The 24,139-nt window shown below is 46.0% G+C and overlaps 1 protein-coding gene across 9 annotated transcripts; it reads right to left on the minus strand.

Moving 5' to 3' along the window:
- Positions 1–624: 624 nt before the first annotated feature.
- CHAF1B (chromatin assembly factor 1 subunit B) lies at positions 625–23,412 on the minus strand. Of its 9 annotated transcripts, none has more exons than XR_012129140.1 (15): positions 23,307–23,410; positions 22,264–22,453; positions 21,707–21,839; positions 19,346–19,463; positions 18,870–18,973; positions 15,546–15,642; positions 14,326–14,410; positions 12,985–13,078; positions 9,542–9,611; positions 9,355–9,446; positions 7,273–7,435; positions 6,067–6,501; positions 4,488–4,582; positions 3,763–3,912; positions 625–2,154 (listed from the first exon to the last, which is right to left on the minus strand). XR_012129140.1 is itself a non-coding variant. In XM_017642113.3 (15 exons), exons 2-15 carry the CDS (start codon positions 22,387–22,389, stop codon positions 2,634–2,636), a joined length of 1,854 nt encoding a protein of 617 aa, XP_017497602.2. In that variant the 5' UTR covers positions 22,390–22,432; positions 23,307–23,412; the 3' UTR covers positions 625–2,633. The 9 variants fall into 9 exon arrangements, 7 of the variants coding, with proteins under 7 accessions (XP_017497602.2, XP_073087481.1, XP_017497601.2 ...); XM_017642113.3 differs by having other exon boundaries at positions 625–2,797; positions 3,835–3,912; positions 22,264–22,432; positions 23,307–23,412; XM_073231380.1 differs by having other exon boundaries at positions 3,835–3,912.
- Positions 23,413–24,139: the final 727 nt, after the last annotated feature.

The following is a 24,139-nucleotide window of genomic DNA, read 5'->3' on the forward strand; positions in this document are numbered from 1 at the left end:
GGACAATGCTTTTGCTGTTCTGCCACTCACCAGCACTGTGGTATAAGGCCTAAAATGAGTATTATGTACTGGCTTGATATCTAAAACTAGAAGGGCCTTGAATGGCCTAACAAGTACTGCTCCCTCTGCTCCCGAGGATAAGATCTCCTCCAGTCACAGCACGGTCCCTGCCTATCCAAGTCACTCAGTTCAGTTCCCTGTCAACTCACAGAGAAATTAAATATATATGGTTTTACACTTGGACATCCTTCCACAGTGGTACTTGTAGGTCCAGCTAACAGCTAACATTCCACCATCGAGTTGCCCTGTAATTTATCTCCTATTGATAGATGCTTAGATGATTTCATCTTGTTTTCCATCTCAAAATATCACAAATCTCTGTGCATATGTGTTTGTATAGTTGTGAAGCACACCGGACATTGCATTTGTTGCTAATGTAGAAAAATGTCACTAAACTGTATTATTTTGGCTTAAAAACTGGAAAAGAAGAAAACATTTGAAGCTAGCTACTTGAAACTCATTATACCTTTGGCTACATTTAACATAAACATCTTTTAAATCTAGCTATAGGTATGTGACCTCATGGAGTGCTCTGATTCATTATATGACAGATTTATGCAACTCTTTGGAACAACAAAATAGCATTTATTTATACAGAAAGTAATAAACATGAAATATTGCAATAGATAATGATGTACTGCTTCTGTAACAGAACTAAAACTTCTTTCATTAAAAATACATTAGTTAATAAATTTAACAGTGGAGTTAAGGGCTAGCAATATCGCCCCCAAGTGGCTCATTTGGGTCCTGTCCCATCGGGAACTGAAGTTCATCACTTCCCTGACCACGGTTCCTAAAGCAGCAGGGCCCACTGCGTGGAGCTCGCCTTGGAGATTCTTCAACAACACAGCATCTACTCATTCCTATGACTCTGGGTAGAAGCAGAGTGACACTGGGTGGCAAGGGTTTCCTCAAGATTAAGCCTCCTCATGGGTAGGTGAACATGAGAATTCTTCAGTGAGCTCAAAAGAATTTTAACTGCCCTTCACTGGTGTATCTTCAAGATTTCACAACCCCCCAACTGTCTGTCCTCAATGCTGACAGCCTGCTGAAACCCTCAGAGTGTTTTAAAAAATGTGTGTGCTTGGCTGGGGGTCTCCCTCACCTATAGAAACTGATTCTGGGGGTCTAGACAAAGCCAGACTTGAGCTGGTTTTGTTCTGTCTGTAAAGCCCCACAGGTGATGTGGTGCATAGCCAGGCTGGGAAGCACTGGAGCAGCCAGTAGGTAGGGGGCGGAGAAAGAAGAGCGGCATCAGGGGAGGCCTGGAAGGGTGGACAGCCAGCATCCACCTGTCCCAAGCACTCATTTCTGCCCTGCTAAGGGCAAGGGCAGGGACCTGGAGCTGAGCTGTTGCAGACTTGTTCTTACACTTGAAATGCCCTTCCCAGGCAGCGCTCCCACAGAACGAGGAAATAAGTCATCCGAGTATGAGGTCAGTGTTCGACCCCACAGTCACAACTAAGCATTTGCTATCATGGCTTGAAAAGGGGCAATGCTTATTACTTAGTATCTCAGGGCCAAAGCTTGAGGAAAAAATAGGGCTTCTAGAGGGGTCCAGGTTAGTGAGAGCATTTTTCTCTTGTTTGTGCTAAGGAAAACAGGCCAAACTGGAAAGACACCTTGCACAGCCACCTCTGACAACTCAGGTATGACCACTGCAGTTTGCTTAAATGCAGAAGTGGGAGCTAACAGCTGGGTGTGGTACAGCTCTGCCTTTGGTCTGGGATAAGAGCTGGACCAGGGATTTATGATTCAGAAATATTTCAACTACATTGGAATGTGACACTGGCCCTACCCTGCTGATAAGGCTGCAATGGTTGGCGTCAGCCCAGCCTGGACACCAGAACTACAGCCCAGAGAAGGTGCCCCCCATTATTGCTGCACAAGAGACAGAAGTTCTGAACCGAGTATGGCATGTGGCCAGGGAAGCAGGCCTGCTCACCAAGAACGTGGGACCCATGGTCACTCCTGTTGGCATGGGGACAACGGCTACAAATTCACCTCCCTCCAGCCACAGGAAATTTAAAATGATCCTTTTTCTTGAAGAGCTGCTGTCATCGCCTACACATTATCTCTGGTTGTTTGGCAGCCCTGGTAAGGAAGTGTTTCTGTCAATAGGTGATGAACCAGAGAATAAACAAGAAAACATTTTCATTGGAAATGCATTTAACCATACTATATCCGGGGAGAGCTTTTTCTCCTATGATCGCCCAACGTTGGCCGCACATCAGAACTACTCAAGCAGCTTTATAGCATCCAATGTTTACACCATGCCCACCGCCCATTAGGCCAGACCCTCTGAGCATCAGTATTCTGCCAGCTCTTCAAGTGATTTCAATGTGCAGCTAAGGTTGCAAATCACCAGTTAAAGCACTCTGACATTTTTAAATGTCTTCATATTGAATGTGACCCCCATCTGCATTATGACAGCGACGCATGGCTTCACCTTCCTCTCTCTATGTGATAAGTGCTCCCTAGTTGACCCCTTTCCCATCTAAAAGGGAGGTAAACTCTGGTTTACTGAGTTGTAGACTAAGCCACAGACTGATACTTCTTTCCAATTCTTCTCTTTATTGCTGCAGAGGACTTAAAGAGGGCACATTCTTCTGCATTCTTCTGTTCCTCAGCTGCTTCCTGGCAGTGAGGTGGTGGGTGGGTGTGCTAGCTCTCTGACCTCTCTTGGACTGGGAAGAGAGCCCTGGCAGGAGGATGTTCCACTGCAGACTCCCTGTGTCTGTCATGCAAAGTGGCAGGCATGAGTGCCATGGACGCACTAGGCACCCCTCTACCACGTGAAGCAACCATGCTAGTTTCCACGCAAGGTTCCGGCTGGTATCACAGGACCCCCTCGGTCACCCACCCAGTGTGCTCACATAAGGTAAGCCCCCAACAGTGTGACTGCCTCCTGCAGCCAAGAGCACTGTATACATCTCAGCCCACAGCTTTGTTACTCAAAAAGAGAAAAAGAACACACCATCATCCCAGGTACCAGAGAAAGCAAAGGCATGAATTGCTAAGTTAGTCTCTTTGCTGTGAAAAATCACTGTGAAGTTAACCTACTGGGATACCAAACTGAATGTAAAAGTAAAATCTCAACTACCTCCCCACCAACTAAAAAAAGTCTGTAAGAATATCAAGGAAATAACATCCCAGAACAGTAACCAAGGTTCCTCTGGGTGTGAGATGAGATGATGGGTGATTCCCACCTTCAAACCGTTTTCCTAATTCATCCTGGTTTACTAACTTTCTAGACTGAGCATTATCATCTTCAAAATCAGAAAGCAAACATGATTTCCAAACATTAATCAACTATTTAGAATCTAAATCTAATCATCATTCAAAATTCTCTCTAAAATTCAATAGACTAAACCTTCTCAAATTACTTGTTCCTCCTTCTAATTCCACTTTGGAAGGAACCCACCCATGAAGTGTTTGTATTTCCATTATTTCAAGGAGGATTTACTGATTTCACACTAGATAATGCTGAACTGCTCCAGTTTCAGAAACTCATCAAAAAAGGATTTAGTCTATAAAAATGTTCATATATCTGAGGTAAAAATGTGTACTGAAATTAGAGCAAACATATTTCTGGAAAATAACTGGTCCATGTGTATCTTCTGTACAGAAATCAGTTTACAAGTGTCTATCAGGCTCCATCTGATATTGCTGGCCTCAGGTATCTTTGGCCTACCACCTCACCTTCCCTGGGCACCCATGGGTCCCCAGACCCAGCAGCCTTCAAGCACAAGAGGTCTTATCAAGGGGCCAGACCTTGGGTGCCTCCTTTGTGCTCACAGAGTCTGGGCCGCTTTAGCTTCAGAGGACTGCTCTGCGGGTTCCCGGGCATCTCTGAAACATTAGCAAACACAAAATTGGCAAGTAAGTGAAGATTTCTTTAAGAGCTGATACTTACAAAATATGTTTTGTGCCCAGACAAGGAACTGAACTGCCTGGCCAAGTCCTGAATGGATGTAAGGGGAAGGATCTTTACCAATAGTTCTCAGCCAGGGATGATATCGTCTTCCACGAGACAGTGGTAGTGTCTGGTGAATGTCAGAATTCGTGGGGGGGGAAGGGGTAGGTACCGGCATCTGGGGAGTTGCTAAACATCCCAGGAGGACATGTTGCTACAATCAAAGGACAGTCCCCTCAAAAAGAATTACCCATCCCAGAATGTCAACGGTACCGAGGTTCAGAACCCGATTTATACCATTGCCTGAACCCACCATCTAACGCACCCTAAGTCCTTTCTCCAGACATCCCCTGGCTAAGAATAAATAGGCACCCAGTGAGTTTAGATGATGGGCCTAGTAAAGCACCTGTGCTTTCTCAGACTGGCTTACAAGTAGGTGGTATTAATTTCTAAAAGAACAAAAAAAATATTCTATGTTTAATTGTATTAAACCAGTAATAGTATCACTTACCTGATTGACTTTCTTCTAAGGAAGAGGTAGAAATCATAGCAGATGGTGCAGAATTCAATGGAGTATCTGTCTTTAAGGGTATTAAATTTATTCTCCTTAATGAAAAAGAGGAGTACATGGGTCACTTAGTGTCATCAAAATTGTTTTTACGTATGATACCAAATTTCAAAACTATCCAAAGGAAGCATTTAAAATTTTCAGTTGATCCTAATACACAAGGCCTTAAAAATAATGTTGATGTGCCCACTTATTTAGTAACTAAGGATTATGTTAATGTACTAAGTTAAACCATGTCATTTATAACAGTCAACTTAAACCTTAACTAGTCATGTAAAAGTCCCTAAACTTGAGTTTTGTTAATTGCCAATGACATGTGAATGCTCTGCTGAATCTGCATAGAGAAGGCTATCCGACATGGTTTCTACAATGCAAAGCTCCAAAACAGAATTCTTTTTTAAAATCCAGTATTAATTTCCAACAACTATTATTATTTTTTAAACTGTAATAAGCTTGCAAGAGGAGAAAACTTCTTAAGAAAAGTTTTAACACCAAAAATATTTCAAGAACACCTTCCCGCTGCCTTCCCCCACCTGTAAACAAAGGGGAAGGATCTATACCAGTGATTAGAAAAAAGAAGAAATTAAAACAACATTGCCATTCTGCAAAAAGAAATCAGAGATTCAAAACAAGCTGACCATTACACCTCACCCACATTACGGCTCTGCCAGCTCAGTGGGGAACGTGAGGGTCATTCAGGGCTCCTCCTTCCCTGCCCAACCACACCACCACCCATGTTGCTTATCTGGGAGGTCAGGAGGTGGAGGGACTGATGGAGAGGGCAGCACCAGAGGGGATAACTTCCTGCAGTTCTGGGAAGGAACCTGGGGGCCAGCTGCTGTGTGACAAAGGGCTTGTCTACAGCCCTAACAGGGACTGTTCACCATGAGCCAGTCCGCTGGACTCAGTAAAAGCCATTGCAGGCAGACATTTCTCTGATTTCACTGTGGCAAAGTGCCCAGTGCTGCTCTGGGTAGAACACAGGTGCAGGATGAGGACCCTCTTCTTTAGGGGCCTACTATCCACAAGGGACAACAAGGAATAACAGAAACACCTGCTGCTGAATATGATGTGCTGTCACAGAAAAGGGCTGAAAGGACATCCCAATGGGCCTTTCAGGAAGACTCCACTGTCACCAAGTCCAGGGCTTCCCAGAGGAAGGTCAAGGCACAGAGGCCTCCAAGGGTGGGGTGTGCCCCAGGAACCAACTGCCATGTCAGGTGGGAGAAGCAGGTACACAGGCACGCAGGGCAAAGGGGAACGAGTGGTGACGGTCCCAGACAGCAGGCTGAGACCAAATCTGTCCAGGAGCCATGCATGGGAGTCAGGGCCTTCTCTGCCAGGTTGGAAACGGGACCCTGACAGAGCTGTAAGAGAGGAACGGCACTCAAACATGCTGTTTTGGAACCTCTCTGGCAGAACCTGCTGTGTGGACTCACACTTAAGAAAGGCTGGGGGCTTTCAGTGTGCATTTTGTTTTTCAAACGTTGCAGCAATTTACTCTCCAATCAAGTGTGCTTACCGGGGTGTGGTCTTACTCCAGCTCTGCAGTGTATTCAGAGTGACCCTCCGGGATGGGTGGGCTTTTGTGTTTTGACTGTTGAGCTGCAGGGTCTTCTTCTCCTCTGACAGCTCTGGGAAGGAACCTCTGGCCCCAGGTGTAGTCGTGGGGGTGTCCTTGGTCACTGCTGGGGCAGGGGACTGCTTCGCCTGAGGGGGCGTAGTACTGGGACTGCTGGGGTCCTGGGCTTTGCCGGCGGGGGTTCCCTCTACCAGTCTGGGTCCAGGCGAAGAGCCTTGGTGAGTCTGACTCTTGGTTTTCTTTGCCATATCAGGAGTTCTCACGCTCAAATCTGGCTTCTCCTTCAAAGGTATTCCAAGTTCATCCTTCTCAAAGGTCACGAATGAACAGTAACCATCCGTGGAAGAAATGGCCAGGAAGGCCCCATCACTGGACCTTTGTTCCCAAAACAGGAGAAAAAGTTAGAAACCTTACCAAAGTCTATGGGCCACTCTGAACACTCTCACTACTAGTTAGAAAATGGTAATTCAAGCTAAATCACAAACTTTGTTTGAAGGTAAAAGTCAGGGGGAAACACGACTAAAGGGTTTGTGTGAACTCCTGGCTCATGCCCTCCCCTTCCCCAGCCTGACTCTCTAAGGCACTGTAACATCTCTGCACCATCATCAAATTCATCTAACAGAGGTGAGACGAATCTTCTTTTTCCAAGATAAAAAGACGAAAAATAATTATAAAGAGCAAGCAATAGAGGGTGGGTGGCAGCCCAGGCTGGAGCTGGGCCTGAATGAGCCGTGGTGGCTGAAGTAGGAAGCCCAGGGTAATGAGGCCCGCAAGCAGAGGTGGGGTGCCAAGTGCCGCCTCAGGAGAGCAGGCTTCTGGGGCCCCTCTGTGCTGGGAGCAGGGGCTCGCAGGTGTGGACTTCCTCCCAGAGGACCCAGTGAGCCCCCAAACGACAGGCCCCCACTAGCTCAGGAGAAGCAGACAAAACCCACAGGGCAATCTGAAAGGCACCAATGCCCACTGCTATTAAAAAAGGAAATGGCATTGTAGCAAATTAGAAACCCTGTCCTCCTAATGTTGATTAACAGTAATGATAATAAGGGCCAAAGAGCCATGTGCAGTGATGCTCCCAGACACAAGGGTCTACCCCAGGCTCATGTACACAGCGCCTCCTCCATCCACCTTCCCACGTCACAGGCCACTCACCAGGAGACATCGCTCAGTGTGTGGTAATGTATATTAGACACATAGCCGAAAGGGAACAGCTGCTGGGTGTCGTACAGAAGTACAGAGTCTTCAGAAGCCACAGCAAATACCAGTCGGTATGGCAGGCTCACCAGCTCCATGCCTGGTTCTTGTGAGGGCCCGTCTGCATGAGCAAAAACAGGGACAAAGCAAGGACAACAAGCAAAGGCTAAGTTTCCAAAGGAAACACAACACAAATTCCCCCAAAGCCTTCTCCCAGGGACATGAACGACATGATTTTACTGAGGACTAGTTTGCTATATGCTTTACAAAAATTTCAGTTCTTGATTTTTACATGAATATGTGAATACAGAGAACCATGCAGGAACCAGTGAGGACACCAGTCCTGGGCATGCAAGGTGTAACAAGAAGAGAAAGAAAAGATGTGTGAACCAGGCAAGCCAATCTGGGAGCCAGATCTCCTTACTATAAAGCAAATAAGGGGCACGGAGAAACACCTCATCTTGACATTTTCATGTTCTTTCAAGTTGATTATATTCATTCACATAAAGGGTTGAAAAGTTAAAAACAACTCCCAGACATGGAATAACAGGGACCCGGTTTACCCTTCCACCTGAAACAACTCCAATACCAGGCAAAACCTGTGAAGCAACATTTTTTAAGACATTGACCCTCAGGCAAGGACAGTGATCTGAGATGGGAAGCCAATGAGGAGAGTCCTCCAATTTCCTCAGCTGACTGCCTGAGCTCCCAGGCCCAGCAAAGGAAGAGGGGACCCCGGAGGCACCAGCAGGTCCGTGAGCTAAGAAGAGGCAGCTGGGAGTCAGGAGGGTGCAGGGCCAGAGACCCACAGTGGCCCTGGGTGCTCGGCGGAGCACTGGGCAGTGCGTGCGTGTAAGGAAACAACCCAAGGCTGGAGCAAGAACTATAGGAAGAAAGAGCGGTCTCTGAGGCTCACATAAGGCCAGAACCAGTGCACGGTCCCACCAGCCAGAGCAGAAGGACCCCCGGCACCAATGAGAGCACTCCGAGGAGGGCTCTGCCTTGGCCCTCGGCGAGATGCTGCCGCGATCCCGCCTCACCACTGAGCAGCAGGGCCCAAAGACGTAACACGTTTCCAAGTAACTTCCTGCGCCCAGCATAAAGCTCAAGAATACTTCTAAGAATAAAATAGATCTAGCATCTAAAAATAATTACCAGGCATGCAAAGATGCAAGGAAAAATGAGAAAAAAAACTATCAAAACCAACCCTTCGTACTTTGAGAGTTATTACAAAAGACATTAAGAGTTATTACAAAAATGAATTCCACATGTTCAAGAAGCAAAAGGAAAGATGAAGCATATTAAGCAGAGACATGGAATATATAAGAAAGACCCAAATTAAACTTCTAGAAATGAAAACTATGATGTCACACACAGAAATACACTGGATGGCACCAAGGGCAAAAGAGTAGTGAACTCAAAATACAGCTGTAGCAGCTATCCCAAGTAAAACACCAGGAGGAAGGAAAGTAAACAGACCGTCAGTAAGCCATGGGACAGCCTGGCTGACTGGGCAGTTGAAGAGGGGAGAGATGACCTGAAAAATATTTGAAGAAATAATGGCTGACACACCCCAAATTTGGTGAAAACTATAAATCCACAGATCTAAAAACCCTGATGAACTCCAAGCACAGGAAATATGAAGAAAACTACATGTAGGCACATCATAATCCAATCACTTCAAAGCCCCTGATAAGAGGAAAAACCTAAAAGCAGCCAGTGGAGGAAAAAATAGTAAAAAAAACAAAACAAAACAAAAATTCAATTCATGGGTAATTTTACCACAAAGGAGATCGATAATGAATGCCATTCAAGCTGTTTCAGTAGAAAAACAGAACCGGCACTTTTATTCCTTTAAAGTTGCTGTAAGCGAAGAAAATATATTCTGGACAATGCAAAAAACTGACCCCTATTTGACATCATCAGTCTTTGCTCTGGCTCTTTTATGTGTAACTAAACTAAACCAAACCCACACACTCACCTCTCCCCACAAGATAAAATCCAAATCACCGTCCCCACCCTGGTGACCCTCACACACACCTGCTTCCACCACCGGCCTCAACTCAAAGTAGACAGGACAACAGCGGACAGCAAGCGTCGCTTTTCCGGGACACGGGAGATGAGCAATAGGCCTAGAAGATTACCCATGGTGTTAGGAAAAGGCTCCGTTACTCCACAAAGGCAAAAAGGAAGGGAAAGCATTTCAAATGCTTCCTTAATTGCATACCTTTTTAGATTTTTCTTGGAGAAAACATAAGTTGTGTTCGTTACATTTTCGCCAGATTCCACACAGCCAGCTGGGGAAGCAGGGAGAGGAAGGAAAGATGATGGTTTATTAAATGGTTCACAGTGAACACTTGAGAGTATCCAATTCTGTTGGGTAAAACATTCATCCCAAAAGATGTATTCTCAGGGCAGTGCTGCTGGACTGAGGACAAATACAGACATTTTGACACAGGCTGGCTCAGCTTCTCCACCAGGCACCTCTGCGAGGACCAGGGCACTCCAGGCTGGGCAGGAAGAACATGGAGCAGTGAGCCCTTGCTGCAGACCTCTGCCTAAGGAGCCAGCCAGTTCCTGTGGTGAAGCGCTGGGACTACATCTCCCGGGCTCTGTGTCCCGTGGATTCCAACCTCAGATGCCATCCAAAGCCTGAGACCTAGGCCTTTACCCATCTGCCTGAAGGAGGCAGGAGGCTGCCAGAAGACCTGGCCCTCTGCAGACATCTCCAGCCGCCTGCAGAACCTGACTGCTCTGGCCAGCAGCCCACATGTGGAGGGCTCTTCTATACTCACCCCAGGAAGTACTTAACCAGGTCAGACCCTGTCTAAGAATGCCCATCAAACACATGTTCTTGGAAACATCTTTCTTGATACATGCACACACATGCATAATCTTACATGTCACCATTTCCCATCTGCTGGGGAGGGAAGATTCAAGACCAGCAGTCTACACGCCTCCCCCACCTCTCCTGCCCTTCCATCCCAGAGTGAACCATTTTAGCCAAATCACATCCTTTCTGCCTTTCCGCCATGCTCACCTAATCCTTACGACCAGTTATTACTCAATCATACTTATACTGACATGGTGAGGTTTTTTAGTTTCTTTCACAAAATGGAGTATTGTTTACTTTTCCTCATTGTGCTTCTCTCAGTTAACTGCTCATGAGATGACTTACACGGCACTAATGCATTCTTTTAGAGTAGCTACATGCAATTCACTATGTGAAAATACCACAATTCACTCACCCATCTGTTAATGAGCATTGCTTCATTTCCATTTTTTCTACAACTACAAAAATACTTGCAATAACATCCTCAAACATTTAAACACTGTTTTCATTTCTTAAAGGGATTGAGTCTCAGATGAGGGACAAGTTGGCTGGAGGGCCTATTTAGTGAAGATTGGCTGAGGCACTTACTGGTTACCAGACTGCTTTCCAAAAAAGGCTGTAACAGCTCACATTTCTGCCAGCATGCCCATGTTCCACATGCCCATCAGTTAATAGGTAGTTCCCCTTTTTTTCCAGTGTGAAAAGAATAAAGAGAAAACCTAACTATGTATCACTTCAATTGTATCTCCCCATTACTGAGTCTCTCAACTGCTTCCTGTATGTGCTGAACACACAGATGTGCTTTTCGATGAACTGCCTTGACTGAACCCCTTCCACTCATTTCTTTCTTCTGGGTTTTTCCTTTGTCTTTTTCTTCTTCATGTCAACTTGGAAGAGCCCTTTTATGGTGTGTTAGCTCTCTCCTGTGCCGTGAACACCATCTTCCATTTCTGTCTCAGTCTCCTGGTTCTTGTCTGATCAGCCTTTGGCCACACAAAGTTCTCTGTCCCAGTGCAGTCCAGTAGGTCTGTCATTTAGGAGCTTCTGGGCTCCCTGGCTCACTTCGGTCTTCCCCATTCCTAGAAAGTTCTCCTAGATTTTCTCACAAGAGTTTTACATTCTTACCTTTTATGTTTAACGACTGCATTCACCTGAGATTTATTTTTATGTAAGTTAGAGTCGAATGTAGTTTTCTTCCAGACAGCTGGACATTCCAGCACCCCTGACTCAATAATCCACTCTCCTCACTGCAATACTATCCAGGCCAGACTTTAATTTCTTCTTGTCCCAGGGTCTCTTTCTGGACCCTCTGCTGGCTCACGCCCCTGCATGCTTACTCCTGTACCACTACCATGCTGACTGGGGAACAGCAGAGCTACAGCATCTTCTGACATCTGACATCTGACATCTGACATCTGGTTGGGCAAAGACCTGCTCAAGTATTATTTTTATTTTCATATTTTTTGGACTATTCTTCAGCATTGTCCTAAACAAAAGTGAGATATTATTCAGTGAAAAAAACTCTAATGAGATCCTAATTGGAAATCAATTAGTACATTAGTTTTTAGAACTGGAAGTATCTTTATATTTCTTCTGTTTTATAGCCTTCATAAAAGCTCTGTGCCTTTCTCATTAAAACTTTTCCCATGGATTCCCATGTTTTATGGGGTTTACAGTCTTATGAAAGGAACAATTTTCCTTTTAATATGTCCAAGTACTTATTCTAGTATAGAAGATAAAGATTTTTATGTATTTCACAATATCTAGCCACTTAATCAAATTCTTCTTTTTATTCTGATAGAATAAAAAGCACAATCCTATCATAAAGTTCTATTTCTTCTTTGTAATTTCATTTTCTCATTTTCTTATATTAATTAACACCACAGAGAAAAATAATGGTGATGGCAGATACCCATCTGGTACCTGATTTCAACTGAAAATATTTTTAGAACTGCCATTTAATGAAGGATTTGTTATAATCCTAGTAAATAGTTTCATATACTCAAGTAACTTCTTATTCCTGGTCCTGAGACCCCTCAAGCCACTGTCATTCCCACGTTCCCCAATGTCCTTTTAAAGCCTAACCCACATGCACACATGTAGGGATCACACCCTGCCCAGCCTGTCTGGGACACTCAGTGGCAAACCTGACCTGTGCCTTCCCACTTGGCCCAGCCCCAGGTATGTCACCTTTGTATATAGAATGGTATATAAGAATAGACGTCTGTGGAAAGCAGCAGACATATTTCTCTGAGAACAGCCTGGCACTGCCATGGCTGAGCCTGCCGGGATGAACCTCTCGCCTTCCTGCAGACAATGGCCCTGTTTTGTCCTTGAAGTTGCTGACTTAGCAGATCTGACCACAGCCACTTCCAACATTATTTCAACCAAACATATGCCTGAGTCTAGAACTTGCTGCAATAGGCTGCTTTGTTATCAACAGGAATAAAATGATAAAGTGCCTTATCACTAACTTTAGAACTATGACCTCCAAACACATGTCTAGTGAAGATGCATTCACTAAAATACTTTCAAAGTTAAGTGTAAGAGAAAATGTCTATTAGACCAGTGGCTCCCAAACTTGTCTGAATCGTTAGAATCACCTGGAAATCTTTCTGAATTCCAAAACCCAGGCCACACACCCCAAACCAATTAAATCACAATTACCAGGATAGGACACAGGTATCAGTATTTTCTGAAGCTTCCCTGGAGGCTCAACGTGTGGACAAGATGGGAACAACTGCTTTAACCACAACTCACTGAGTTGGAAAGCATCAGTAAGCTGGCCATCACAGCTGCTGCCCTTATGCCCTCAACCAAAACCCTGTTAGACACACCTGGGGTGAGGAGCAAAGACCCGTCAGGAGTAAAACTGAGTCTGCGGAAGAATGACTTCATGCTGTCATCATGGAACATCCGGTAACTTCTCACCTGTGGCATCCAAGGTTAAACATCATACCCAATCTTGAGAGTCCCAATAAAGTCTTATCAATTCCCTTTTTTTTTCTGTACATATTGTCATTTGTTACTGACATAATCAATGAAACTGAAATATATTACAAATCAAATAATCACACAAGACTGAAAGAGTAATCAATCATTCATGAAAAATGATTTCCCACTTTTATTAAGGAAAGCTAATTGTATATGTGTTTGTGTATTTATATTTGCATGGTTCTACAGTTATTAAAAAACAAACCCTCTGTGAGAACACACACCACAATGTTAATAGTGGTTGGGGAATAAAACTGGGAGAAAGTGGAAAAATGACTAGGAGCCCTTTGCTTTTTATCTGTGGGTATATATTAGAATTCCAACCGAATTAACACTTTTTGAAAAGGAAATAGTCCATTATTAAACCAGTAATCATACTTTTTCAAAAACATTTCTTGAACACCTGCATGGAACAGTTTTGCAACCATTCACTCATACTTATATAAACATTAAGTGTTTCATTCTCTAGAATCCAGGGACCCAGGCATCATTCTGGGTGTGTGACCCCCTCTCAGCATTAGCCAGCTCATGGCCCACCTGCCCTATCCTGCTGCCCTGGGATTGGATTTGCACCACATACCTTTTTTGTTCTAGTAACCAACTTGCTCCCTTTTTCCTAAATGCCTGCCTCAAGAGTCTTGATTCCTCTAGCACTAGGTCCTATTTCATTCGCCAGTTCTATCCAAGGTCCAAATCCTTCCTATTCCTGCATACCATCCCTATGGCTGGATCTGCTGTCTGCCACCAGCGTTTCCCGTCTACCTACCAGACAAGCTGATGCTTGACCCCCTGCCTTCCTGTTGCACAGCGCTGGGATCCTCCTAGGCCTGTAGTTCCTGACCCTCACTCCACCTCAGAATCCTGGAGGTCTTGTCCACCACAAGCCAAGTGAATCCCATCTCTGGGGGTGGGGCCCAGCACCCAGATTTGTTAATGGTCACCACGTGACTGCACAGTGCAGCCAGGGTTGGAAACCACTATCCTGCATCATCAGCTCTGGCCTCCAGATGCCCCATTTCCATGCACACCAGCCCACCACACTAACTGAGCCTTGACTGTCCGAGAGGAAGTCATTGTAGTTTGGGGGTCAGGTCCTAGAGACCAGTAATTTAGCTGCAAGATACAGAAGCGCTCTGAGTCTCAACTAAAGTACTGCTAAAGTGGAATGTCAAAGTATTTCATACCTCTCCTTCAGCCCCTATGCCAGACAGCATCTTTGAGACATTAAATGCCACACGTTTCTTCTGTGTGCTGTATACCCGCAGGATCCTAAATAAAGAAGAAAACTCTGTTTTATCTCTTCTAGAAGTAAACTGTTTCTCATAAAAACAACCCACTACCAAAACTGAAAATCACTTAAAAACAATTTTTGACCTATAAAACCATTTACCAGTAACTGTGACACTTAGTTAACTGAGTAATTACAACAGAGGCAAATATTAACAAACTCAAGGCTATCACTAATGAAGTGGGGAAATACGTCATAATTTCATTTTTTATTGAATGTTTCAGCTTGTCAGGTAAGATGTACTTTAGGCTTTTGGCCTTATTTTTCAGGTCTTGGACATCTGGCCCAGTGGCAATTTGTATGACTGTGGCAATGTTTATTTTATGTTGAATGTTCCTGCCCTCAGGGATTTGCAAGAATAAAGAAAACACCAGCAGGGAAGTTTGGTCACTGGTAAATCATATTATTCCCCCTAGTTAATCAGATCGTTTTACTCTGATTGCCTGAATAAAACATACATCAGAAGATAAATGACATTTGGAATATAACAGGAGACTCTCTGAAAAATAAACACTAAGTTTCATATTGTTTTCATTCCAGGGCCACCTGAAATTAAATTTGTTCTAATTACAAGCACTCGGATAAATGTACAAAAGGACCCGACACCTTGGATTTTTAAAAATTCTTTGTTCCCAGAACACAATTAAATGCAATTATATCAGTGAACACAAGATCTCCTTTCAAAAAGCATAAACTTTTATTTTTACATTAACTTAAATGCAGTCATTAACATCACTATAGCAATAAACTAGAATTAAAAAATGAGCTAAATATCCAACCCTACCACTAGGAACCTCTTATTAAGTCATATTATAAAAGACTTTTCCTTGAAAAGTTTCTTGTGAAATTCAAATTCAATTCAAAATTCCTTCAGCACTCATTCACCCACTCAATGATGATTTACTAAGTACTGACTTTGTGTAAGGTGCTCCACTGATTTGTTTCCAATTTCTTATTACATTGTAAAAATAACAATAAAATAAAATGCTCTATGTGAAAATAAGAACAGAAGAACCAATGTAAGTATGGCTTACATTGGTTAAGTTGAGATAAAATACTTCTCCAGAAAATTTCAAGAAAACAGAGAGGAAGGTAATTTGCCACATGCTAACATACCTGTCACAGCTCAGGGTGGCGACATACTGACCCAAAGGGTCCCAGGTGACTCCTTGTACATAACTTTTATGTTCATTAAAAATTGAGATCTTTTGTCCTGCAAATAAAACACACAAGAGCATTAACAACACATAATCAAGCCCAATGGTATAAAATACAATTTAGGTATTATTCCCTTTATACCATCATTTACTAAGTACTAACTTTGTGTAAGCAGGCAGTAACTGAGAGTCCGTGTTAAGCTCTGTGTCAGACTTTGGGTACAGAGATGACTTCTCACAGCCCACTCCCAAGGAGCTCAGCTTAGTGGCAGAAAAGGCCATCCAGCTGGCAAGCACACTACAACTGGACGCTGAGGAGGGGGCAGCTAACACAACAGGGGTGGGTTCAAGGAGAGAGCTCAGGTCAGCCCTCCAGACAGGCAGGAAGAAGGGGTTTCTCAGGGAAGAAGGCATTCTAGCAAATCCATGGGTAAAGAAACGTAGACAAAAGGAGCAGTGTGGAGGAGCTGAGAACTGCCAGAGTGTAAGGAGGAAGCAGGGAGGAGAGGGCCAAATAGAGACCCTCTCTGCTAGGAAAAGGTGCTGGCTATTAGCTGTGGCTAAGGGGACACCAAGCTGGGAAGTGTTCTGCAAGGTAAAGATCAAGCAGGTTTGGAAAAGGGCACAGGGAGGTGCTACTAGTCAGGAGGTAACAGCAGGTCTGCTGAGAGGTGAGAGCTAAGGCAGAGCAATGCTACCAGGATGTATATGGGACTCAGGAAATGTCCAGAAGATAAAACCAGCCACATACAAAGAACAACTGGACCAAAAGAGGTTAAAAAAAAAAAAAGCCACAGCCATTCTTAAAAAACAAAAACAAGGCCCTTCTCCTACAGCCCCTCTCCCCCTCTCCCAACCTCTGCCACCAGGCTGCCTCCCACCATACCCCACGCCCACAGCTGCCACACACCCACACCACCCCACATGGCCCCACACTGCTGACCCAGTCACCCTTGAGCTGCCAGGGACATAAATGCATCCCATGCTCCAGGCTGGAGTTCCTTCCCCTTCCCTTAAAACTCTTTTCAGGGAGTCTGCTGAGATGAAGGTGGCCCTGGCTTAAGGGACCCTGGAGATTTGGAGGAGTTGCTGGGCCCACAGAGGGGGTCTGACCTCACCAGAGAAGAGGGACACTGAGGCCAGGGAGGATGAACTTGCAGCAGCCCCACCAACAGGGTGGTGGGTTTAACCAGCTATGTGCAGCGCTAGACGTAGGACACTAAAAGTAGGACTGTCTTTTGCACGATCCAGGCTGGATCTGTCTTGGTGGGTCAGAGGGAAGAAAAGGGCTCGAGGAAATTGACTGTGTTTGTGATGGATAATCTTGGGGGCTCATTGGAGAAAATGAGAGGCCAGACGGGGGACAGAGCCAGAAACTGAGGCTTAGGGGGATTGAACACTCAGGGATGGACTGAGCAGGAAGCGAAGGCAAGAGATCGAAGGAGATGGCTCAGATGGAAGCAGCTTTAGGCTGCCTGACAGAGCAGGAAAAGTGACGGCTTCCACATCAGCCCGGCAGAGGCACCGCAGACTGCCTGGCAGGGCTGCTGGGCGCAGGCGTGCCCTCCAGAAGGCCGTCCTACAGGTCACCACTCAGAGTGTGGAGCAACCAGCGTGATGGGCAGGGGAAGGACTCACAGCATGCAAAACTCCTTAAATAAAAATTGATTGACTTGATCACTTTGTCAGTTACACATATTTAAAAAAATCCTTCACACACACAAATATGACAGTGGTTCAGGACATGAACATGATTTCCACCAGCCCTGTCTAAACTGCTCCTTTGTCCCGTGCCCTTAATCTCAGGAGTGGCACCAATATTCACCTGGTTGTCAAAAGCCTGCAGTTACAGCTAATGTGCCTGCAAGCCTTGTCTGCTTTTTTTCAAGTTATACCCTAACCCCACTTTCCATCACTAGTCCCTGCCCAGCCTCGACGGTCTCTCTCCTGAGTTGCTTTTACACCACTGCAGCTTCTTTGTCTTTCACATTCTCCTAGGACAATATGCCACAGGCAACCCAGAGACATCCCTTGGAAACAAATAAAATCACATTGCTTCACTAATTCAGCAGCATGCTGGCACACCTAGGGCCCAATCAGAAACCCTCTCCATGATCTGCAGCCACCTGGCCTGGCCCCTACCCTTTGCAGCTCCTTGGACACGACAAGCAGCTCCCACCACAAGGCCTCTGTGCTTGCTGTCCCCACCACCTCATTCAAGTTTCTTTTCAAACACCACATGCTCAGAGAGGAATTCCCCAGTCACTCATCACACACCCGTCACACCCCAACATCACACCTGTCTGTACATCAGTCTGATGCCCACTAGGATGCAGCCATTTTGTCTGTGTATGTTTCCAGCACCTGTGATAATGCCCAGCATGCTGGCAACATTCAAGGTCATTACAACTGGCGGCAGCGGGGTGCTGGGTGGACTGTGCACAGGACACTGAAATTATCCAAGACAATGGCCAGATATGGGGAAAAGAAGACAGTGACACTAGTCCTCCATTTTGCCAAATGTCAAGGACAGAGATGAGGCAAGACAGAGGACGGTTTGTCTGGACAGCATGGAGCTAAGGGAACAGAGACTTTAGAGTCGGCAGAAAGGACTATGCAGCTGGCCCTGCAGTGGCACGAAGGGCAGCTCCACTCCTGACTCCTGCCAGGGCCTGGCCTGCGAGAAAAGCAGCAGCCTGCACACAAAGGAGGGCAGAGGAAGAGGTTTGGGAGAAAACAGCCAGCCTGAGTAAAGGACTTCAGTGGATAACCTGTCAGGCCCCAGCTACTCCTGGCTTTGGCACTTCACGGCTATTTTTATTCTGCTACTTCTCACATGTCTGCCGTCTCCCAAACTAGAGAAGAGGTTTTTAAAAGCAGGAAGTGCCCTTGGCTTTCCTTGCTTAACCGGAAAGCTGACCCTACCTACCTCAACACCGAGCTTTCAAGGCCCCATTGATTATAATGACTGGCTGATTTTTCCAAAAGCCCGAAAGGCAGGGATCAGCCTGTGCGGTCATGGCTGCATCCCCAAGCGCGTGGGCTGCACCTTGCTTTGGCACCAGTAACTCTTGACACCACAGCTAAGCCTCACACATTCTCATCAGACCTGAAAACTGCACTGGATCCTCAGCACGTGGGGCTAATCCCTAACCTTTAAGTCAAGCACCTCTTTTAGTTCACTAATAAAATTCTTCTTATGCCCTTAATGATAAAGCAGACTAGGTTTCTGAGACACTTAGAATATTCCATCCTCTGATGATAACAAAATCATATCAGATACCTTTATTGACATCCCATATGATGGCTGTGTTATCCACAGAGGCCGAAGCCATCAAATTTCCATCAGTTGCCCAGGAAATGTCATACACATCTTCTAGATGGCCCCTAGAATCCAAAGAGGAAAAAAAGGGGAAAAAGCAATTCTTGTCTCAAAAGGAGAAAAACTATCAAAAATTTAAAGGCACTCTTAGGGACCAACATTAGAGTGGGCCCGTAGAAATTTCCACTGGAACTATATTAACTATCGCCACAATTTCCTGCCTTCAAAGGTATCTGTGTCTTTAAATTTGATTCAATTTGACTAAGGAAAATTTTATAGCAGAAACTAAGAAAATCTGTTTTAATCATGTTTATTGTTTAAAATTATCCCTTTATTTGTTTTGCGTAAGTTTTAAGTCAGATAAATTCAAAATGCCTATCAGTTTAATGCATTTAGATCATAATGACAAATCACTCCCCTCCCCCACTGTGGGTTACCTCAGGGTTTTTACGACAGTCCAGTTCTCCTTATTCAGCTGCGCCTCATCCTCGTCCTGAAAAGCAATCTGTTCTGTCTCCTTATTGTCATTCACCTTCCACAACAGAATGACTGCGTCTGTGGAGTGGTTCAGGTAAACGTAAGCCTTGCTATACTGCACATTCCCTAATTTCTGGATTTCTAGGGTATTAAACAGTATTTCTGTTGTTCAACAGACACTATGGCCTCAATGACTTACTTCTAAGAATTTGGACAGGAAAATCAGGTTTGCATTCTGAACTAAAACTCCAAAATCAAACTCATACCAGATCAGAGCTATGCAAAGTCACCATAAACAGAAGAATCCCCAGGCCAGTAAGACACCACTACAAAGCAAGTGGCCACAGTAACAGATCTAAAGGTATAACTTACAGATGGCTGAATAGGAGAAAAAAAAAAAGCCATCAACAAGAGGGTTGGCCAATGGTTTCTGGCTGGGTAACTTTCAGCAAAACACTTACTGTCTTGGTGCCTCAGTTCTGCACCTCTAAGATGGGGTAACATCTGCCTCATGGGGCTGTCATGAGGAATAAAGGCCTTTCTACACAGTACCTGGCTCGTGCTATGTTAGCTGTTTAACACCCTGGATGCATCTGATGGTTCGTCTGACATCATCTGCTGTCTAGAATCTTCTAGCTGTGCACGTTCTGACTCCATACGTACCATGAAACCTTCTGACCATGACTTGGCTTCCCTTTGAGGAATGCCCACAGGAGGAGAGAATGAGCCAGCTGCATGGACACATGGGTCTCATTCTAAATTAACTGGAGTCCAGGGAGCTTGGTTGAGATGAGATTGGCACTGACAGATGGGTGCTCTCCACATGCTAACAATTTCTGGGCCTCCAAGCAGGAGGAATTTGCAAAGCGAGCACTGCCCGACAACTTCTCAGAAGTCAGCCTGCCAGCCTCCCCAGTGATGTTTCCTCCCACTCCGTACCTTGCCCCTCTGTATACATGGACATCATAGCACTGAACTTAACCAGGTCTCTTCTCCTGCAAACAAAACCTGAGCTTTCTGTTTTATTTTATACTGACTCTAGACTGTTCCAGCATTAAAGCATGTTTCAAAGATTTACGTTTTCTGTGTAGGTTCATGCCATTTAAGCACAAGCAGAAAATATGCATCAATCTACTCCCACCAAATAAACAACTTAGAAGGCCACTGAGATCATGCTCCCTAAGCCAATGAATTAATTAATTACACAGCCATGGAATGGAGCAGGTAGATACTAAACTAACAATCAAACAAGGCCTGAACAATTGCTGTGGGACTCTGCCAGAATGGTAAGCACCTTTCTACTTGTCTCCAAACCAGCCTGGTGGGAGCAAGCGGGAAGAATCTCAGTTGAATGTCCTCCATCCCCTCACACCCCTGGAACCTTATTTTACTAAACTATCTAAATTGCAGGCTAGGAGGGTCAAGTGACCTTGAAAATAACAAAGCATATCTAGCTCAAATCTCACTGTTTAATGAGAGATACACAGATATCTGGTTTCTAAAGAATTCTGAAGTATAATCCGGGAGTCCCTCCTTGTCTGCAGTTTCAGTTACCCACGGTCACGTGCAGTCCAGAAGCAAATGGTCCTCCCGATGATAAGGTCAGTAGTAGCCTAACACCAGGTCACAGTACCTACATCATTCACCCCACTGCCTCTCATCACGTAGGCATTTTATCACCTCACATGACTCAGATGCATCCAGGCTGTTAACCAAGAAGGGCAAGTACAGCACAGTAAGATATTTTGAGAGAGAGAAAGATACCACATTCCCATAACTGTTATTACAGTGTATTGTTATAATTATTCCATTTTATGATTAGTTATTGTTAGTAATGTCTTACTGTACCTAACTTATAAACTAAACTTTATCACAGGTATGTACATATAGGAAAAAAAACAGTACAGTTGTTCCTTGAACACAGATTTGAACTGGGTGGGTCCATTTATGTATGGGTATTTTTTTCAATAAATATGTTGGAAAAATTTTTGGAGAGTTGCAACAATTTGAAAAAGCATTTTCCTTCCTCCAGCTTACTTTACTGTAAGAATATAAAATATAATACACATAAAAGATGTTTTAACTGTTTGTTATTGGTAAGACTTCCACTAAACCACTGACTACTAGTATTAACTTTTCAGAGTCAATAGTTATATGTAGATATTTTGCCCACCAGTGGGAGGAGGCAGCCCCTATAATGCCACCTCCCCCACTTTGTTCAAGGGTCAACTGTAAATACTGGGTTGGGTACTCTCCGTGATTTCAGGCATCCACCAGGAGTCCTGGAAATGTCATCCCGCGGGGAGGCACACTGTACTCACCATCTCCTCCTGATGCTAAAATTTCCCCATTTGGAGAAAAACGCACAACATTGACAGCTTTGGTATGTCGAGCAAGATTGGACAAAAATTCAACAATGGCCTTTCCATCTGGTCCTTTTTCTACCTTCCAGATCTGTTGATATCAAAACATTCATTCAGAGAAACAAAGCGAACACCCTACACGCCACTGCACCTACTCAAATACTATGCTTGTTTTCAGGAAGATTTAATTTTCCTTTTGAAACATAAAATGGAACTTCTCCTACCTGAAACATAAACCAATAGCCCCCTAGCCTGCTGTCTTTCCTCCCACGTCCTTCTGGCACAAAGTCTGCCCCAAAAGAAACCTGGCTTAGGATTCTAAAATACAGGCCTCCAGTCATCTATGAAACAATGACCCAAGAAGAAAGCGGCTTTCACTGCTTTCTACTGTTCACTCCAGGCCCTCAGGGCTAGATGAGGATGTAACTTGCATTTGCTGACCTTAGTTTTTAAGTATGAGAAGGAGAACGCGGCGCCGGGTGCTTCCCCGCGTCTTTCTATGCCCGTGCATTTACCCTGACTGTGGTGTCCACGCCTGCGGACGCCAGTCTGTGGATCCTCCCGGCCGAGCCGTGCTGGAAGTCCAGGCTGTACACCGGCTCCTTGTTGTGCCAGGCTATCTCACAAGTGATGACTTTCATCCTCCTGAGTCTTGAAGTTGCAAAAACTTCGTCAGGCACCGTTCTTTTTCCAAAGAACAAAAAGCTGAAAGTTGTTGGTAATGTATATTACAGGAGGAAAGACGCACTGAACGCTTATTATGAGCCAGGAACCCTAACCATTAAAAATGCACACAGTATTGGGAAAGCTTGTTCATGTCGACCTCTGACGTAACACCTTGCGAGACCCACCTAAAATGCTTCTCGGAGCCGTGGCTCGGGTTCTGTGCTATCGCTACGTCTGGAAAAGCAAAGGAAATCAAGGCCCGGCCCGGCTGCACCCTGCCCCCGCCCCCGCCAGTGAGGGGTAGGGGGCGCGCCCGGAGGAGGCAGCTGCTGTCGGGAGAGAACTGCAGGGGGAGGAGGCTGCAGAGGGAGGAGGCCTCAGAGAGAGCGGGTCGCTAGGGGGGAAGGGCTGCCGGGGGTCGGGGGCTGGGAGGCCGCCGGGGTGAGGAGCCTGCAGGGGGAAGGACTGACGGGTGTCGGGGGCTTGGGGGCCGCCGGGGTGAGGACGCTGCAGGCGGAAGGGTGGAAGGGGCTGCAGAGGGAGGGACCTCAGAGAGAGGGAGCCGCCAGGGGGAGGAGCCTGCAAGAGGAAGGGGTTGTCCCGGGAAGGTGGCCGCGGGGTACCCCCACTACCCAGGGGCGGCGCTGCCCGCAGAAGGTGATTCTCCTTTCCAGGCCTCACCGGACGCGGCGCTCCTCTCGGGCCGCCGAGACAGGGCCTGGCGGGGAAGAGGCCGCGCAGAGGGGGGGCTGGGTGGGGACCGGCCGCCCGAACGCGCGCCGCTGGCAGCGTTCCGGACCCCGCGGCCCGCCCTCAGCGACAGCCTGTGGCCCCGCCCCGCCCGGCCGGTCTACCCACGGGAACGTCGGAGCCAGAGCCGGGGAGACCGTACCTCCAGGGATGCGGCCGGTTCGCCAAACCACCAGCTCCCGCCGCGAACGCAGCTTCCCGCGCGACGCAGGCCCCACCTCCGCGAGGGCGGGGCCCGGAACTCCCGCCCCCTCATGGGCGAGGCTACTGGCCGCGGAGGCGGGTCCTGCGCCGCGTACCCTAATCTGGGCGGGCTCCTGCGGGTTCCTCTAGCCGTTCGTTCAATGACTTCTTCCTTGTTGATTCATTCCCTCAGCAAACATTTACTGAGCATCTGCTACTTGCTGGACCTTATATCTGCGCGGGATGCACAGAGGCCTCACCCTCAGGGAACTTCAGTCGTGGGGAAGGAAAAGAAGAGCCGCCCTGCCGGACGGGCGCGGAGGCGTAACGAGGGCGCCCAGGCTGCCGTCCCCTGCTGGTGAGCGAGTATCTGAGAGCTGTAACTTGTATCAGGCCCTCTTGGTCTCTGGACTTTCAAACATCAACACAGAGACTGCCTTTCGGGCCTCCTGTAGTCAGGTACACAAGTAATTATAAGAAAAAGATGAAGTGAAAAGGAGCGTGAGAGGAGCCGTGTGCTCCTAACAGCTCTGAGGACAAGGTTATCTGGGATCTGAAGACTCAAAGGAAGATTGAAGAGAAGGGGGCCGTTAAAGTGGGCTTCGCATGGTGGAGTTCTGGAGGCGCAGCTCTGGGAAATGGGGATTCAAGCTACAGAAACCCACGGTTGACGTTAAAGGCACGCAGAGGGAGCAGTGGGATGGGAGATGGGAAAGAAGGGTTGGGGCAATGACCCATTTGGACGTGAATGAGCAGGTCATACGGACTTGTGTGTTTCCAAGGCAATTTTAA

Source organism: Manis javanica, chromosome 3 (genome assembly GCF_040802235.1).
Source record: "Manis javanica isolate MJ-LG chromosome 3, MJ_LKY, whole genome shotgun sequence".
Taxonomy (NCBI): domain Eukaryota; kingdom Metazoa; phylum Chordata; class Mammalia; order Pholidota; family Manidae; genus Manis; species Manis javanica.